Below are 20574 nucleotides of genomic sequence, written 5' to 3'. Positions count from 1 at the left end.
CTGTCATCCTTGTCAGCTCTGGGGATCTGCAAGACAGCCCTAGACTAGTTCAAGTCCTACCTCTCTGGTTGCTCCTTCCAGGTTACCTGGTCTGGTACTGTATCAGCACCATGCCTGCTTTACCACTGGTGTCCCTCAAGGTTCAGTCCTTTCTCTCTCTTCCTTTTTCTGACAAACAGGTCTCTGCTTGCATCTCTGCTTGCCTGTGTGACATCCAGAGCTGGATGGACAACCATCACCTGAAGCTTAACCCAGGCCAGACAGAGGTGATCTACATTCCCACTCCATCCTCTCCACGCCAGACATCGTCATCTCTCTGGGGGACATCTCTATGTCCCCTTCACCCAGTGCAGACAACCTAGGGATGGTGTTTGACGACAGACCCTCCTCCTCAGAGAACATCACTGCAGTGACCCAGATACGTAGATTTCTCCTCTACAACATCTGAAGGATCCACCCCTTCCTCATCACCTACTCTACTTGGCTTCTGGTCCAAGCACTGATCCGCTCCCACTTGGACTACTGCAACTGTCTCATTGCTTGCCTTCTAGCATCTGCCATCAGATCCCTGCAGTTCATCCAGAACACTGCAGCCTGCCTGGCCTACAACCTCCCTCGTTCCTCCCACATGACCTCTCTGATTGATGCCCTGCACTGGCTACTTATCGCAGCTCACATCAAATTTAAGATATTGGTGCTAGCTTACCAGGCAGTCTAGGGACTAGGACCAGCATATCTCCAAAGACTGATCTGCTTCTACATACCAGCCAGATCCCTATGCCCCACTACTACTGGTCACCTGGCCCCTCCTCCTCTCCGCTCCTGCCCAGCCCACTCAAGACTGCTGTCTGTCCTAGCTCCCCGTTGGTGGAATGACTTTCCCATTGAGGTCAGAACTGCCGACTACCTGCCCACCTTCAAGCCCAGACTGAAGACTCACCTCTTCAGGCTGCACCTCTCCCCTGCTTCCCTGCCCACTGTGTAACTGTGTATCGGTCCTGACCAACCCAGGCTGTGTATTGCAGGGTTTCCCGCAGCGCTTTATAGTTAGGGCGGCCGCCTTGACAACAACTGCCCCCCCGCCTTGACTACGTCCCCCCGGAAAAAAAAAATCTGCTGCATCCACGCATGCATAGACAATTAAAATACGGCCGCATCACGATGAGGCCAAATAGCGGCATCTGCTGGTTAAATATGTTACTGCGCCATCTATCACTTGTTGCTATGCCAACATTATTTTTTAATAATATTTTTTAATTATAATAACATTCTTGTTATTGTTTATTTTGTTATTGCACTTTGTTATTGCACTTTGTATGTTGTTATCTTGTTATTGTGTTATTGCACTTTAACTGTTTTGTTTATTTATAAAGAGTTCAGTAAATAAAAGAAGGCTGTTGCCCTTAAAGAAGTTGTTGGCCCTGTGCTCCCGATTTCTTGCCAACGTCACCCAAACAGGACACCGCCCGCCCAACCCGGCTCGACTGTCGCCGCCGCCACTGACCCCCGGCCGCCGCCCCCTCCCCCCGGTCACCACCTTGACTAACTGATTTTCTGCGGGAAACCCTGTACTGTCTAGCCTGGGGTTAGCCATTGGAATTTTACTTTTCTCTATTTAGTTGTACATTTTCAGTTCATTTGTATGGTTGAATTGTTTCCCTTGGCTGTTTGTTGAGTATTGGTACTTCAAAAGAATATTACACTATTGACGCTTTTCCACTACAAACGCGGCTGAGTTGGGCTGAGCCGTGCCGTGCTGAGTTGGGCTGATTCGAGCTGAGTGGGGCTATTGGAGTTGCATTTCGACTACCACTGCGCTGAACCGTGCTGGCTGGAAGTGGGTGGACACATTGGGTGGAGTTAGCGAAAGTGGGTGGACATCACATGATGTCGTTAAGCGGCACAAACAGTGACATCAGTGATCTTTTAAGCAGTAGTCTCACAACCCGGATAGTAAACAATAAACATGGAGGACATGGAGTCGTTAGTGTTGCTGGTCTTGGTGCTGTGGCTTGTTGTCACCGACAACGCCAACAGATACTGGCAAGAGCGTATAGATGAGGTGAGGCGCATAAGGCTCCAGAAATTCTCATAATTCGTAATTCTTCTTCTTCCAGTGTTTACAGATCCCAGCGTGCTCGCAGGGCGTGTGTGGGCATGTGAGGACACTCCTCCTCACCAGTCAGTGCACAGGGGAGTGTCTGCTCACGCCCCCAGCCTCACTCAGCTCGGTTTGGCTCGCTTCAGCCCCACTCCAAAACCGTGCGAGTTTTGGGTGCTAAGCAGGGCTGAAGCGAGCTGAGTCGTGCTGTTTTGAGATAGTCGAAACGCAAGCCGTGTCGGGCTGAAGTGAGCTGAAGTGAGCTGAAAAAGGGTAGTGGAAAAGGGCCATAAATGTTCTGTCACTTGTTCAGTTGGCACTAGAAATTTATTGTCTAGAATTTCAGCACTTCTTGTACCTAACTTTTGCACTTGGTGTATGTCACTCTTGATAAGAGCATCTGCTAAATTCCATGTAATGCAATGTAATGTAATGTCATGCCAATGTGACAAATATAGCCACATGGACTCAGGAGTACTTTGGAAAAACATTATCACTTAACACAGTGTGCTGCTGCATCTAGAAATGCAACCTGAAACTGTATTACACAAGGAGGAAGCCATTCATCAATTCTATGCAGAAATGCTGCTTGTTTCTTTGGGCCCAAATTCATCTCAGAAGGACTGAAAGACAGTGGAAACGTGTGCTATGCTCAGATGAGTCCACATTTCAAGTCGTTTTTGGGAAAACCGGATGTCGATTTCTCAGTGCCAAAGGTGAACACAACCATCCAGTTTGTTATCAGAGAAAGGTGCAAAAGCCAGCATCTGTGATGATATGGGGGGCATCAGTGCCCATGGCATGGGTGAGTTGCATGAGTGTAAAAGTACCATTGATATGTTGGAGCATATATTGGGATTTTAGAGAGAAGTCCATGCTTATTTCAGCAGGACAATGCTAGGCCTCATTCTGCACCGATTACAACAGTGTGACTTCGTAGACAGTGTGTGTGTGTGTGTGTGTGTGTGTGTGTGTGTGTGTACTTGACTGGCCTGCTGCCAGCCCAGATCTGTCTTCCTATTGGGAATGTATGGTGCATCATGAAGAGGAGAATCAGACAATAGTGATCACAGATTGTTGAGCAACTGAAGTCTTGTATCAAGCAAGAATGGACAAAAATTCCAATTGCAAAACTGCAACAATTTGTATCCTCAGATCCCATATGATTAAGAAGTGTTATTTAAAGGAAAGGTGATGTAACACAATGGTAATAATGCCTCTGTCCCAATTTTTTTTGACAGTGTTGCAGGCATACACTATATTATATACATATATAATATATATAACGAGAATAATGAGAGACGACAAAGAATGAAAGGCTTGGTATGAACTAGAGAAACACAAAACAATACTTTGCATTGGAGCAGAGTGAGTGAGGAGCTTAAATAGCATGACTGGCAATTAGTGGGATGAGTGGCAGTTGTCATCCATAAGCCAGTGACGGAGAGCACTGTGGTTCTTGGGAGTTGTAGTTCAAAGAGTCCATGTCTGTAGTTTGGTTGTTCTCAACGGGTTTACTGACACACACACACACATTTTATATATATATAAAATATCACACGTGTGTGTGTGTGTGTGTATTACTACTCTGGAAAAAATTAAGAGAGCACCACAAAATTATCAGTTTCTCTGGTTTTACTATTTATTGGTAAGTGTTTGAGGAATATGAAAATTTTTCTTTCTTTTTTAATTTAAATTTTATTTTTTATTCTGTCAGGGTGCAGGCACTTACAGATGCAAACTCAGGAGAGAGCAGGTGCAGCGCAAACTGTAAACAAAGCCAAATTGGGAAACTGGAGACATAGGGACAGGCAAGGGTCAGGCGAACAGAATATCAGAGATCAGGCCAAAGAACAAAGTCAGAAATAAATGTAAACAGAGTTCAATAACGGGAAGTCAGGCAGATGATCAAACGGCTCAGTAAAGTCAGGCATGGGGACACAGAACGATACTTTGCAAAGTCAGAGTGTGAGAGCTGAGCTTATCTAGGGGACGTGATTGCCGGTAAATTAGAGACAGGTGTTGAGGTTAGAGTTCTGGTGACGCGGGGCGCTGTGGTGCTTGGGAAGTGTAGTGCAGAATGGCCATGTTTGGAGGCTGCTCCGAGCTCAGGTTTTCAAGCGCTGTTACTGACATATTCCATAAACTACTGACAATATTTCCCCCAAATTCCATATCAAAATATTGTCACTTTGAGCATTTAATTGCAGAAAATGACAAATGATCAAAATAACAAAAAGATGAAGTAGTTTGATGTTGAATAATGCATAGAAATCAAGATCATATTCAATTCTAAACACCACAATAATGTTTGAACTAAGGATGAGCTCAGAAATCAATATTTGGTGGAATAGCCCTGACATTTAATCACAGCTTTCATGCATTTGAAGAAAGAAGAAACCTTTATTCGTCACATGCACACTTCAAGCACAGTGAAATTCATCCTCTACATTTAACCCATCTGAAGCAGTGAACACACACACCCAGAGCAGTGGGCAGCCACACCAGAGCACCCAGGGAGCAGTCAGGGGTTAGGTACCTTGCTCAAGGGCACCTCAGCCCAAAGCCGCCCCACGTCAACCTAACTGCATGTCTTTGGATTGTGGGGGAAACCGGAGCACCCGGAGGAAACCCACGCAGACACAGGGAGAACATGCAAACTCCACACAGAAAGGCCCTCGCCGGCCACTGGGTTTGAACCCGGAACCTTCTTGCTGTGAGGCGACCGTGCTAACCACTACACCACCGTGCCACCATGCATTTGGGCATGCTGTCCATCAGACTTTCACATTGCTCTTGGGTGATTTTATGTCACTCCTGGCACAAAAATTCAGTCAGCTAATATATATATATACTAGTGCATCTCAAAAAATTAGAATACCATGAAAACGTTCCTTTTTTTCATAATTTAATTCAAAAAGGTAAACTTTCATATATTCTATATTCATTATATGTAAAGTGAAATATTTAAAGGCTTTTTTTGTTTTAATTTTGATGATTATGGCTTATAGCTCATGAAAATCAGAAATCCAGTATCTCAAATTATTAGAATATTCCCTAAGATCAATCAAAAAAAGGATTTACAATACAGAAATGTCCAACTTCTGAAAAGTATATTCATTTATACACTCAATACTTGGTTGGGGCTCCTTTACCATGAATTACTGTATCAATGCAGTGTGGCATGGAGGTGATCAGTCTGTGGCACTGCTGAGGTGTTATTGAAGCCTAGGTTGCTTTGATAGTGGCCTTCAGCATATCTGTATTTTTGGGTCGGGTGTTTCTCATCTTCTTCTTGACAATACCCCATAGATTCTCTACGGGGTTCAGGTCAGGCAAGTTGGCTGGCCAATCAAACACAGTAATATCATGGTCAGCAAACCATTTGGTAGTAGTTTTGGCACTGTGGGTAGGTGCTAAGTCCTGCTGGAAAAGGAAATCAGCATCTCCAAAAAGCTTGTCAGCAGGTGGAAGCATGAAGTGCTCTAAAATCTCCTGGTAGATGGCTGTGCTGACTTTGGACTTGATAAAATACAGTGGACCAACACCAGCAGATGACATGGCACCCCAAATCATCACAGACTGTGGAAACTTCACACTGGGCTTCAAACACCTTGGATTCTGTGCCTCTCCACTCTTCCTCCAGACTCTAGAACCGTGATTTCCAAATTAAATGCAAAATGTACTTTCATCTGAAAAGAGGACTTTGGACCACTGAGCAACAGTCCATTTCTTTCTCTCCTTAGCCCAGATAAGACACTTCTGACATTGTCTCTGGCTCAGGAGTAGCTTGATATTAGGAATGTGAAAGTTGTATCCCCTTTCTTGAAGATGTCTGTTCGTGATGGGTCTTGATACACTGACACCAGCCTCAGTCCACTCCTTGTGAAGCTCTCCCAAGTTCTTGAATCAACTTTTCTTGACAATCCTCTCAAGACTGCGGCCATCCCTGTTGCTTGTGCACCTTTTCCAGCCACCCTTTTCAGCAATGACCTTTTGTGGCTTACCCTCCTTGTGGAGGGCATCAGTGATCATCTTCTGGACAACAGTCAAGTCAGCAGTCTTCCCCATGATTGTGGTTGTGTGTACTGAACTAGACCGAGAGATGCACTGTGTTCATACTGTTTTACTCAAACTCGAAATGAAATATTCTCCAACCCCGATTCCAAAAAAGTTGGGACAAAGTACAAATTGTAAATAAAAACGGAATGCAATGATGTGGAAGTTTCAAAATTCCATATTTTATTCAGAATAGAACATGGATGACATATCAAATGTTTAAACTGAGAAAATGTATCATTTAAAGAGAAAAATTAGGTGATTTTAAATTTCATGACAACAACACATTTAAAAAATGTTGGGACAAGGCCATGTTTACCACTGTGAGACATCCCCTTTTCTCTTTACAACAGTCTGTAAACGTCTGGGGACTGAGGAGACAAGTTGCTCAAGTTTAGGGATAGGAATGTTAACCCATTCTTGTCTAATGTAGGATTCTAGTTGCTCAACTGTCTTAGGTCTTTTTTGTCGTATCTTCCGTTTTATGATGCACCAAATGTTTTCTATGGGTGAAAGATCTGGACTGCAAGCTGGCCAGTTCAGTACCCGGACCCTTCTTCTACGCAGCCATGATGCTGTAATTGATGCAGTATGTGGTTTGGCATTGTCATGTTGGAAAATGCAAGGTCTTCCCTGAAAGAGACGTCGTCTGGATGGGAGCATATGTTGCTCTAGAACCTGGATATACCTTTCAGCATTGATGGTGTCTTTCCAGATGTGTAAGCTGCCCATGCCACATGCACTAATGCAACCCCGTACCATCAGAGATGCAGGCTTCTGAACTGAGCGCTGATAACAACTCGGGTCGTCCTTCTCCTCTTTAGTCCGAATGACACGGCGTCCCTGATTTCCATAAAGAACTTCAAATTTTGATTCGTCTGACCACAGAAGAGTTTTCCACTTTGCCACAGTCCATTTTAAATGAGCCTTGGCCCAGAGAAGACGTCTGCGCTTCTCGATCATGTTTAGATACGGCTTCTTCTTTGAACTATAGAGTTTTAGCTGGCAACGGCAGATGGCACGGTGAATTTTGTTCACAGATAATGTTCTCTGGAAATATGTGACCCCTCACCGAATCCAGGGACGCATGTCGGCCGAAACGAATCCGAGATAATCGCAAAAGCAGCATTTTTTTTTCGAAATTTGTGATTTTCGTTTTTTTCCATCATGTGCAAGTTGAGATCTTGAAGAATGCAATCAGTATTTCAGATAATAGATTGTTTTGTTGGAAAAGCATACATTTTTTGTTGCAAATTGTCTCGTTTTTGTCAGGACTGTAGCCTGCTGGGGGGGTGTGGGTAAATTACCATATGGGCCATTCACATGATAATTTAAGTCTTTTGGGTTTTTTTTCGCCAATCAGCTGTATGATACGAGCTGAGCTCGTGGCTGCTTAAGCTGCATACAGGCATGTAATTTCACTATGGAATGAGCAAGCTAAACAGAGCGCAGAGGAGCTGAAACACCGCGAAGCAAACAGACACACAGTATTTACATCGGAGATAACCATTTCTAGCAAAAAAACCCGCAACCTCGTTTTCCAGATTGAATGGAATACTTGAATGATTGGATGATACACGGACCGTTCTAGGATTACATTCCATCGGAGGCATTGATGTGTGCAAGGCGACGTTTCTCTTTCTGATGGGGTAAGTTTATTAATCTAAGGCTGTGTGGTTATTTTTGCATGTAACGGAGAGTGTTGTGGTTTGGTTAAGCCTAGGTCACAACCGGACATACGATTTTTTGGCCGTGCGATTTCATGGAGAAAGACGCGCGTTGGCCGTAAGTTTGTCTTGCAACCTGAAAAAACGTAAGCACCCGTAGAGTTTGTTTGACATGACAAAGAACCTCTGTGGCCGGTCTGCGGCTCGAAAATCAGCACATCACATGCGCGCTCTCGTGCGTTTCACGCACGCCCTCTGTGCGTTTCTTGCGTTTTTTGCATGTAGACCGGCCGTAGGAGCACGTACGGCCGGTTGTGACCAAGGCTTTACATGAAACTAGCGTTGTGTTAGTTGTGTCATCATCGTGTTATCTTTCTTACGGTGTGAGTAATTTTTCAACCACAAAACATTAAAGTATACTTTAGGACTTATTTTTGCACTTCATAATTGTTTTGGGCATACTTTGTATGGAAGGAAAATTGACGTGGTGATCTTTGTTTACATGAAAGTAGTATCGTGCTAGCTCATAGGGGGTAGGGCTTTCCTTAATGTCATGCAGATGAGCACCATTATGTGCCCGCCCTACACCCAGAGTAGCTGAGATGGAAAACTTTGAGGGCGATTTTCTCCCTTTTCTGTTTTAAGAGGTATGCACTTTCAAAAGGCCACACATTCTTCAAATATTGTCAGATCTCCACATGGAAGGCATCATTGGAAAGCTTAGAAACTGTACTTTCTGAATCTGTCAATAACTCAAAATGCCCCCGGGTGGACATGTGTCCCTGGATTCCATTATCTGACGCATATTCCTGAGCCCATTTTGTGATTTCCAATACAGAAGCATGCCTGTATGTGATGCAGTGCCGTCTAAGGGCCCGAAGATCATGGGCACCCAGTATGGTTTTCCGGCCTTGACCCTTACGCACAGAGATTCTTCCAGATTCTCTGAATCTTTTGATGATATTATGCACTGTAGATGATGATATGTTCAAACTCTTTGCAATTTTACACTGTCGAACTCCTTTCTGATATTGCTCCACTATTTGTCGGCGCAGAATTAGGGGGATTGGTGATCCTCTTCCCATCTTTACTTCTGAGAGCCGCTGCCACTCCAAGATGCTCTTTTTATACCCAGTCATGTTAATGACCTATTGCCAATTGACCTAATGAGTTGCAGTTTGGTCCTCCAGCTGTTCCTTTTTTGTACCTTTAACTTTTCCAGCCTCTTATTGCCCCTGTCCCAACTTTTTTGAGATGTGTTGCTGTCATGAAATTTCAAATGAGCCAATATTTGGCATGAAATTTCAAAATGTCTCACTTTTGACATTTGATATGTTGTCTATGTTCTATTGTGAATACAATATCAGTTTTTGATATTTGTAAATTATTGCATTCCGTTTTTATTTACAATTTGTACTTTGTCCCAACTTTTTTGGAATCGGGGTTGTAATATTTTGAGATTTTTTTTTAATGTTTTTGTACTGTATGCCATACTGATTAAAATTAAAATAGAAAAATGCTTGAGATGCACTAATATATATATATATATATATATATATATATATATATATATATATATATATATATTTTTTTTTTTTTTTTTTTTTTTTTTGACCAGCCATCTTCCTCTGAGATGGATTTTAATAGGGTTCAGGTCTGGAGTTGGGGCTGGCTATGATGGGTTCTTGATCTTGTGATCCTCCATCAACACAGGGGTCCAGAGTGCCATACCCGCTAGAACGGCCACTGATCCCTGTACACAAACAGGGACACATAATAAACAATGGGGAAACCACCACAATTATTAATTTATCCTCGACTGTACTTGGGAATGGTTTTAATGAAACCAAACAACGAAAGACTTCCGTTTTGACGCTCACCGCGTTTGGCGTGAACGTGCCTGTGGGTTCGGATTGGTGTCTTCTGCCCTGGAACTCAACTCCAGCCCAGCTGGTGGCGACAACGCGCCCAGTAGCTGCTTCTCCAACCGCTAGAAAACATTGGCGAAGAAGCTGATACTCCTCATTACCACCGTGCAGTAGGTGGCAGCAGGACGCCACTGGTGTCCATGGCAACGCTGGCCATCAGGCGGGTTGGCGGGAACTGGCAGTGGAAACAGAGAGGATGGAAACGGAAGTGTCGACAGAGGAACACAAAGGAAATCCGGAGAATTTTGAAGCTTCAGGTATGTTTTTGCCATTTTTATGATTTAAAATGCAGAACAAAACAAAGTAATTTAATGCAACATGATGTCCAGTTTTGCTTGCTGTGTAACTCTGTTATCTAAGTTCGCTGTGTGCGGATCCTCTGATATCAGTCGCAGGGGAGAGAGAGCTCGATTAGATTGACAAGCCTAACGCGATCCATTTCAGTGCGGCGTTTAATGCTTACAGACTTAAACTTCCCACCGACTGGATCAGTAATCACTGTTTTTTACGTTTACAGCTAATGGCAATTTAGGTTTCGCTATTTGGGGAGAGTTTTTCGGAAAACGTTAATGGAACGGCGTTGAGCAGAAAGTTCTGGAACACCAGCGCAGTGTTTTGTCTGCGATTAATATTAATTGTCCAGCTCGTAATGAGTTGAGTCCGGTATACTGATACAGTGAAAAGTTTAGTGTGCAGATCTGCTCTGCTTCTCCATCCGTAATGTCGTGCTGTTCTCCTCTGTTGCAGTGTTTCTCTTAGCGGGGCTGGGGGAGATGGGGGCGGTTAATTTAAAAGAAAAAGGATGATGGGGGCCGCCGGTTAATAATCCGAACATTCTTCCAAGTCACGCTCTTTCTTTTCGGCCACCGTACACTAATCAAGATAAAAACAGATTGTATAAATTTTGCTGAATGACTTAGCAACTTAGTATTTTTTCATCCCAATATTCTGTTTTTGTTTCTTAAATTTTAACAATTTTAATGCAGAGGTTTAAAGGTTAATGATCCGCTTTAAATATTTATTTTCTTAGAAATATAAACTGTTATTATTTATTATTATTTTTTCGTTTGTTTGTTTTGTTTATAGCTGTTATAATGAGCTCAGCAGAAGATAGACAGTGCTTCTCAAGGAAGTCTGGGGCTCCTGATCCCTCACAGGTAAAGCTTAATAATGATTTGTGTTACAAAAACGTAGGGGTCGACCATAACCTGAGCCGATATTCAACATGTTTATGGTTATCAGAATCTGCACTTAAACTTGTTTCCTTGGCTACAGAAGCCTTTTTTTTGTGATGTATGTGTATATCTGACAAAACCGTGATCAAACGGGTACACTTCTGTAGTCTGGCCCAGTGTTCTTCCCACAGCATTATTGGATTGCTTGGAATGTGGATGATGCATCGGGTACAACCACCCAACACTTCTGTAATCTGTATTACGGTCGGGCCGATGGGTGATGCTAATGGGCATCACAATGTTGAGCCCAGCGTCATTATTCCTACCACCCACCTACAACCAATCCACACCAACAGTGGGACACACCTTGACGCATGCACACTATAATTCTAGTGTCTTTTCTATAACGTAGAAAAATAAATTAATTGCTTGTTCCTTAATTATTACTTATTTGTTGGGATTTCCCCAAGAATCAAGTTGAGCTGTAAAACTGATGAATATAAATTTTAAGGAGAGTCAGCCAGGCAGCACAAAAATGAAGGATGGATTTATTCTAATTCTAAGGGCCAAAGTATACCGAAATCCAACCCCAGTGAAGAGACGGTGGGAAGCCATAGTGTAAACAATCAGTAAACAAGAATCAGTAATAAAGATGTCATAACCTTTGAATGTGTGTGGGTGATAATATTTCTTGTAAAGTTAGATATAAGCTCGCCAACCTATCAATGCCAATCTCCCTTAAAAAATACAAGTCCCAGGAAAACTGAGCTTAGCCCTTGGTCTTTTCAGAAAAAGAAGAAACCTTTATTCGTCACATGCACACTTCAAGCACAGTGAAATTCATCCTCTGCATTTAACCCATCTGAAGCAGTGAACACATGCTCAGAGCAGTGGGCAGCCACATCACAGCGCCCAGGGAGCAGTCAGGGGTTCGGTACCTTGCTCAAGGGCACCTCAGCCCAAGGCCACCCCATGTTAACCTAACTGCATGTCTTTTGGATTGTGGGGGAAACCGGAGCACCCGGAGGAAACCCACGCAGACACGGGGAGAACATGCAAACTCCGCACAGAAAGGCCCTCGCCGGCCGCTGGGTTCGAACCCGGAACCTTCTTGCTGTGAGGCGACCGTGCTAACCACTACACCACCGTTTCAATAGCTAGAAATACCCCTGGGCTAACAAATGATGAAAAACACCATGTCATTCTGGGTTTGACTTAGACTTTCTTTATTATCATTCAGATTTGCATCAAACAATACACATCAGAATGAGATTTCGTTGCTTTGGCTCAGTGTAGTGCAAAACGAAACAGCAGCAAGTATATTACCTGAATAAATAAATATGTATATAAAAAAGAAAACTGTGTATAAAGTCCTATATACAGTGCCTTGAAAAAGTATTCATACCCCTTGAACTTTTTCACATTTTTCCACCTTACAACCACAGACTTAAAAGTTTTTTATTGAGATTTTATGTGATAGACCAACACAGAGTAGCACATAATTGTGAAGTGAAATGAAAATGATAAATGGTCTTCAAAATTTTAAACAAATAAAAATCTGAAAAATGTGGTGTGCATTAGTATTCAGCCCCCCTGCGTCAATACTTTGTAGAGCCATCTTTTGCTGCAATTACAGCGGCAAGTCTCTTGTGGTATGTCTCTACCAGCTTTGCATATCTAAACACTGAAATTTTTGCCCATTCTTCTTTGCAAAATATTTCAAGCTCAGCCAGATTGGATGGAGAGCGTCTGTGAACAGCAATTTTCAAGTCTTGCCACAGATGCTCAATGGGATTTAGGTCTGGACTTTGACTGGGCCATTCTAACACATGAATATTCTTTGATCTAAACCATTCCATTGTAGCTCTGGCTGTATGTTTAGGGTCACTCAGTACGTTTACATGCACATCCAAATTGAGCTGCTGTCGGTAATCGAGCAAAGGGTCCCAGCAGGGGTGCCAGAGAAATCCAATCTTACATGCACACAAGGAAATTGAGCTATTGTGTGAGGTACATTGTGCACCCGAGCCACAGGTGGCGCTACATGGCCCATCGTGTTGGTGCACTTCCGGTTGTCGTCATGAAGAAGAGCTATTCAAGAGTGTAAACAAAGTTATCAGTTCCGTGTTCTCCATTGCGCGTTTTTCTCCCATCCATGAATTTTAATATATTCAACTCCTTAAGCTGAATGAGAATGAACTCTCTCTCCTCATTGCTCCAGAAGTGCACGTTTCTGCTCGCCATTTTCTCTTCTTCGTTTGTTCCTCCTGACCTCTTCTGCTGCTCGCTACTACTGTTGTCATGCCGACCGAGGCTGTCGTGTTTCCCGCTTGTGGTCTCATCACTCGTCAAATCAAATCAAGTTTATTTGTACAGCGCTTTTAACAATAAACATTGTCGCAAAGCAGCTTTACAGAATTTGAACGACTTAAAACATGAGCTAATTTTATCCCTAATCTATCCCCAATGAGCAAGCCTGTGGCGACAGTGGCAAGGAAAAACTCCCTCAGACGACATGAGGAAGAAACCTCGAGAGGAACCAGACTCAAAAGGGAACCCATCCTCATTTGGGCAACAACAGACAGCCTGACTATAATATTAACAGTTTTAACAGGTATAACCCTCAACTGTCCTCATGGGGCCGTCCTTCACAGGAGCGATGCGATAAAACTCCGACCAGACACAGGGCACCAGGATGGATCAAGCAGGTCCGAGGGGCAGAAAAGGCCAGCATCTCAATCCCAGGATCAACATGTAACTCAGAGGGACAGATGGGGGGGGGAAGAGAGAGAGAAAGAAAACACGTTGTTAGGTATGCCCTAAAAATGACAAGTACTAAATCTGTGTGGTAGGCTCGCAGAGACGAGAGTCTTTACATCAGGCATAACACACAATGGCATGTTAATATGGTAAAAAATATATCATGACCTGCTCTGGCTGGATGCTTGATTGGGTGATGGGAGCACACTCCTCAGCAATGATGAGATGCAGATGGGACCCTTAGGGCTGGCCAAGACAATTCAGTTACATTTCACCGGGTCTGGGACATGCGACAGAATGTCTGACGGCCGATTCCCTGCAGGCTACGATAGCCAGTCGAGGTCCCCACCGTCTCCACCAAAAGATTTCCTGTTGACTCCATGTAACTCAGAGGGACAGATTTGGGGTGGGGGGGAGGGAAAGAAAACACAGGTGGTTAGGTATGCCCAATGTCACCTGAATAAGTAGGAACCTTGCTCAAGGTCACTTCCGGAAGGGGCAGTGCTGAAGTAAGTAGCTCGACTACGTAGCTCGATAGGGTATACATGTACTAAGTAGCTCGGCAAAAATTGCATAATCTAGGTCGTGTAGCTCGATTACGAGAAATCAAGTTCAGTTCAATTTCAGCCTAGCTAAGGTGTTTCCATGGCATTTAGAACTTCGATTTCAGTCGAGCAACAGCAGAAATTCGATTTTCTCTATGTGCATGTAAACGCACTGACTGTCTTGCTGGAAGGTGAATCTCCTTCCCAGTCTCAAGTCTTTTGCAGCCTCCAACAGGTTTTCTTCCAGGATTGCCCTGTATTTAGCTCCATCCATCTTCCCATCAACTCTGATGGGATGCAGGGTGATGAGCAGTGTTAGTTTTCCGCCACACATAGTGCTTTGCATTTAGGCCAAAAAGTTCAACTTTGGTCTCATCTGACCAAAGCACCTTCTTCCACATGTTCGCTGTGTCCCCTACATGGCTTCTGGCAAACTGCAAACGGGACTTCTTATGCCTGTCTTTCAACAATGGCTTTCTTCTTGCCACTCTTCCAAAAAGGCCAGATTTGTGGAGTGTACGACTTATAGTTGTCCTGTGCACAGATTCTCCCACCTGAGCTGTGGATTTCTGCAGCTCCTCCAGAGTGATCATGGGCCTCTTGGCTGCTTCTCTGACCAGTGCTCTCCTTGCTCGCTCTGTCAGTTTAGGTGGACGGCCATGTCTTGGTAGGTTTGCAGTTGTGCCATACTTTTTCCATTTCTGAATGATGGATTGAACAGTGCTTCTTGAGACGTTCAGAGCTTGGGACATTTTTTTATAACCTAACCCTGCTTTAAACTTCTCCAGAACTTTATCCCTGACCTGTCTAGTGAGTTCTTTGGTCTTCATGATGCTGTTTGTTCTTCAGTGTTCTCTAACAAACCACTGAGGCCTTCACAGAACAAGTCTATTTATGCTGAGAGTAAATTACACACAGTAGGACTCTATTAACTAATTAGATGACTTCTGAAAGCAGTTGATTGCACTGGATTGTATTTAGAGGTATCAGAGTACAGGGGGCTGAATACTAATGCACACCACATTTTTCAGATTTTTATTTGTTTAAAATTTTGAAGACCATTTATCATTTTCGTTTCACTTCACAATTATGTGCTACTCTGTGTTGGTCTATCACATAAAATCTCAATAAAAAACTTTTAAGTTCATGGTTGTAAGGTGGAAAAATGTGAAAAAGTTCAAGGGGTATGAATACTTTTTCAAGGCACTGTACAATATAAAGTGTATTGCCTGAATATAAAGTATATTCCCTAGGTGGTGGGGAGGGTTAATTTGGTTCAACAGTCTTATGGCATGTGGGAAAAAGCTGTTGTAGAACCTGGCTGTTCTACGCCGGAGGCTGCATAGCGTCTTTCCAGAAACCAGCAGCGAGAACAGTCCATAGTGGGGGTGGGAGGTGTCTCTACTGATGTTGCAAGCCCTGGTCAGGCAGTGTTTTTCTGCAATATCCTGTATTGGAGGAAGTGAAGTCCCAAGGATTTTCTCCACTGTCTTCACCACCCTCTGCAGGGACTTCCAGTCAGAGGCCTTGCAGGCTCCTGACCAGACAGAGATGCAGCAAGTCAGTATGCTCTCTATAGTGCCTCTGTAGAAAGTGGTGAGAATTGGAGAGGGGAGATGTGCCTTCTTCATCCGGCGCAGAAAGTGCATGCGCTTCTGAGCCCTCTTTACAAGGGCCCCGGTGTAATGGGACCAGGTCAGAGTGTCCGTTATCTGCACCCCCAGGAACTTTGTGCTGCTAACTCTCTCCACTGCTGTGTCGTTGATGATGAGTGGTGTGTGAGTGCGCCAGCTCCTCCTGAAGTCAACGATGATCTCCTTGGTTTTGGCGACATTCAGGACCAGGTTGTTGGTTTGGTTTGTAAATCAACGGGAAAATTGAATTTCTTCACTGTTGGTTGTTCCAAAACTCTTCTCACTTCTGATCAAATGTAAATCAAGTTTTGTGTTGAAGTAAAGGCTAAAGGGAGTCCTCATACCCCTTTTGAATAATTCCATGTTAAAATAACCTTGAAGCATATACGCAGAGCCATGGCTTCACTTTCGTTTATAAATGCCTTGAGACCTCAAGAATGGCACAGGAATAGTTTTAAGCGCTAACAATAAATCTAATATAGTAATTTTTACGATTAAAGTAATTCATATAGGTAGCAGTCTGAGTGAATGACCTTAACGTCCATAACATCACAGTAGGAAGTCTATCGGTCTCGTCGCTATTTCCGCTATACTAAAACACAGAGCTGACTGCAACTCTGATCCTCCATTTTGAGCTAATTTATCGCCATGCCACGTAGATGTGGTTTTGGCCAGTGCAGCAACACAACAGAAAGGGGATTTATGTTGCATTCATGGCCCAAGAATGTTCAAACTGCAAAGATTTGGATGCGTTTTGCGAGAAAGTGACGGACATATTGGGCGGCTATGAAGTGGTCTCTCCTCTGCTCTGCACATTTTACTGAAGACTCGTACAAAACCTCTGATCTGTTGAGGAGCGTTGGCTATAAGCCCGTGTTGAAAGAGGATGCAGTACCAACAATTAAAGGAAAATAAAACAAGAAAAGAAAGTATTTATTTTATTTTTTTAAAGTGAGTTCAGTTGCACTAGTCCTCCTGGAGCATGAGCCGAGGGTTGTTGCTAAAACCCGGAACGGGACAGGACATCTCGCTCGGGCAGTGACCTCCCTGTGGTTGTTGCTAAAACCGGTGACATCCTGTTTCGTCCCGGGTTTTAGTAATTGCCTGAGCCGAGCAGTAATGACGGAATACGCAGTATGGAGAGAATGAATGGACCAGCTGTCTTATTTCTAAACTGGATGTTGCTTCCATCTTGCCCTTATGTGGAAGAAGCGAATGAACAGAGAACTGAACAAACAACTGAAAGTCAGACTGTTTCTAAACAGTCGGCCACAAGATCAGACTTGAAGAAGTGAGAACACAGACGGGTAAGCTCCGACTCTCATTTGGATAAAAAGCAACAAAAACAACTCGTTGTTTCCCTGCATTTAGATTAATACAGGTAACTTGTATTGTGTGTTTAAGTTACTGGTATAAGGTTATTTAATTTGCTTCAGAATGTGATGGTCTCAGTTCATCTGATTATTTAATTAGCCTTTTACGTTTTATCAGTGAAAATGCATGCATGTACATGTATATTGCATAAGTTATAGATTAGATTAGATAGAACTTTATTGATCCCTTTGGGAGGGTTCCCTCCTTATAACACCTATCCTGTTTTAATGAGAGTCAAACCACAATCAAGTCAAATCAGTCTTACTTGAGCAAGTCGGTAATGGTATTTCTTACTTTCACCATAAATTTTTATTTATATGACTTTGGTCTACAGCTGTAAAAGGCCTTGGCCTTTAAACCGGTTACCGCTATGATGTCACGCACTCAGGGCTGGCTGGCTCAGCGGGGCAGCTCCAATGCCAACTTTGCAGTCGATTTTAACTCAAAAATATATATTTTTTTATTCCCATTTATGCAGCATACAAGAGTCAAGGATGGAGATACTATCCACTCAGAAATGTATTTAAAAATAAAGGCTCTGTGTATCTGCTTTAAGTAAGCTCAAACTAAAAGATGTTTATTTTAGCTTGATGGTGCACAGGGCGCCCCAAAACGGACCTCTTTCTTATTAGAGGCTGGAGTGGAGCCCAAATTTTATATGTAATGGAGAGGCCTGTATCTGTACAAATATTTTAATTGTGCCAGTTTGGTTGGTATAAACCTGTATTAAGTCCATTTTGATAAGTCGGTAACTAAGAAAAAATACAGACTAAGAAAAAGTGAAAAATACTTATTGGACTTAATTTTCCAAGGAAAAAAATGGAGAATATTTTTCAGAACCCAGAGGGAACCCTGTACATGCCTAAGAGTGGTCTAATGTTAAACATTTATATATTGTGAGTAAGAATTTAATTCTTGTCAATTTTGAAAATGTAACCATCAAATTTATGGTGAATGAATATCTGTCCCAAATATTGGTTATTGGTGTCCTTGATTACTAATTATTGATATCTGTATTGGCCCAGAGTAAAACCTATTGGTCGATCCCTAGCATAAACAATGTTTTCAGATTAGTAAGCCTTATGAGCAGATTTATAAACAGTGCTGATATTTTTTGCTAAATAAGTGTTTATTATTTGATCCTCAGCTGTGTGAGGACATGAAAACAGAGACTTCAGATGGAGAGACAGCCGAAGCATCAGAAGTCTGTGTGAAGAAGGAAGAGACGCTGGAGCTGAACAACCATGGAGATGATCTTGACAACCCACCTGAAAGTCTCTCCATTAAAGAGGAAGAGCCTGACAATAAAGACTACCTCTGTAAGACATCAGGCCACTCTGGAGCTCAGTAACAGTCTAGCTGATTGCACTAAAAGTACAATAGTCATTTGGGATGTAGCCTCTGTCTCAGATTTAGTCACCAAATTGTGACTAATTGAATTTGTATTTTGTTTTTATTGAGAAGGTGCCTAGATACCTAGGAGTGAGGGGAAACTAATTAATTTTTAAAATTTCCTTTAAATACATTCCAGACATAAACACGTGCCGACAATCTGAACAAAAAAGTGTGGATTAACACTTGATGGCTCATGCAGTTATATAAAAACAAGCTATGCCTGGGTGATTTCATAAAACAGCATGGTCCAAAGTGTCTTATTCCCCTTATACCACAGTGATTTTCCTACAATTGCAGGTTTTAATTTATTAATGAATAATACATCGCATGTTTTGTTCATTTATTGCTATATTTAATGTTGCTGAATGTCTGTGTTCCTGTTCTCATTTGTTATAGCAGCTATAAACAGTCATTCTCTCTGTCACGATCCAGCCCGGAACTTCCAAGTCCTATTCTTTGTGTCTGTATTCCATGTGGTCCACTCTGGGTTTCCCTGTTCTCACCTGCGCTACAGTAGCGCACCTGTTATGCATTCACCATTAGTTACCTTATATAAATGCGGCATGGGTAGCGACTCAATGTGGAAATATACTCGCCGTCACATCAAGTCTCGCTTGCGTTTTTCTGTGTCACGGTGCAGGCACTTACAGATGTAATCGCAGAAGAGCGACAAGGAGTAGGCAGTGTCAGGGCCAAAATGTGAGACAAGAATCAGAGTTATAGAACTAGCGAGGGTCGGGTGATCGGCAAACAGCGTTAAAGGGAAAAGAAAGAGCACAAACAGAAAACAGGGAAGCAAGAGTCAGAAGAATGAGAGTCAGTCAGAAAATAACAAGGCTTGGTATGAACTGTAGAAGGCAGAATGATACTTCGCATTGAAGTGGAGTGAGTGGTTTATATAGGCAAGGGGACTAATTGGAATAATGAGTGACGGCTGATCTCAGTACTCGGGAGACAGAGGGCACTGTGAGTTGCGGGAAGTGTAGTCCATGGTGTCCATTTTTGTAGTTTTGGACAGGTTCAGTGGGTTTACTGACAGAGCCCCCCTGAGGAACTCCCACTAGGAGCTATAGTCTTTCTAGGATGCCCCCTACCTCTGGGTGCAGGTTTGTCTGGGTGTAGTGAGTGGAATTCTTGCTTGAGGAGTGGATGTAGGATGTCTTTGGCTGGAACCCAGCTCTGTTCTTTGGGCCCATAACCCTCCCAGTCTACCAGGTATTCAATCTGCCCTTTTCTACGTCTAGAGTTGGGGAGCTTGTTTACCTGGTAGATGGGTTCACCTTCCATGACGAGAGCTGGATGTTCTTGGTATGGTGAGTTCTCAGAGAGAGGCCCCGGGATGGCAGGTTTGAGGTATGACACATGAAATGTTGGTGATAGTCTACCGTGAGGAGGAAGTTCTAGCCTGTACAAGACTTCGTTGATGCGGTCCAGTACCTTAAAAGGCCCGATATAACGTGGCTGGGGCTTTCTGCAAGAGTTGGGTTCCCTGAGCTTTCTGGTTGCTATCCACACTCTGTCACCTGGGTTGTATGTTGGGGGTTTCTGCACGATGCATATCTGCATACTTCTTGTACTTGGCATTGATAGTCTCGATCCATTGGTGGACCTCCTCCCATACGGCCTGGCTGCGAGTGAACCACTCTTCGACGGCTGGAACCTGGTTGGGTGTGTCGTTCCAGGGGAATAAAGGCGGCTGGTAGCAGAGTATGCACTGGAACGGTGTTAGTTGGGTTGCAGAGTGATTGAGGGAGTTTTGTGCATACTCGGCCCATGGTGGAAAGCGTGCCCAATCTCCCTGGTTACGCATGCAAAAGATTCTCAAGAAGCAGCCAATTTCTTGGTTGGCTCTCTCGACTTGTCCGCTAGACTGAGGGTGGTAACCAGAACTGAGACTGACAGATACCCCTAGTTTTTCCATGAAGGCCTTCCAGAA

General features: G+C 43.3%; 1 protein-coding gene across 2 annotated transcripts in view; it reads left to right on the top strand.

The window, feature by feature from the left end:
• The first annotated feature begins 9899 nt into the window (after nt 1-9899).
• LOC132894017 (zinc finger protein 551-like) overlaps nt 9900-20574 on the top strand; it is a 67261-nt gene continuing 56586 nt past the window's right edge. Inside the window, exons 1-3 of one of the 2 annotated variants that reach the window (XM_060933202.1) lie at nt 9900-10012; nt 10842-10912; nt 18391-18562. In XM_060933202.1, the coding sequence (XP_060789185.1) occupies nt 9952-10012; nt 10842-10912; nt 18391-18562 (304 nt within the window). In that variant the 5' untranslated portion in view covers nt 9900-9951. Of the gene's footprint in view, nt 10013-10841; nt 10913-18390; nt 18563-20574 lie in introns of those variants that run through there. The other variant, XM_060933203.1, reaches the window with a different exon arrangement.

The sequence above is a fragment of the Neoarius graeffei genome, chromosome 11, assembly GCF_027579695.1.
Source record: "Neoarius graeffei isolate fNeoGra1 chromosome 11, fNeoGra1.pri, whole genome shotgun sequence".
In the NCBI taxonomy this organism is placed as follows: domain Eukaryota; kingdom Metazoa; phylum Chordata; class Actinopteri; order Siluriformes; family Ariidae; genus Neoarius; species Neoarius graeffei.
This window is presented reverse-complemented; position numbering and strand designations above follow the sequence as displayed.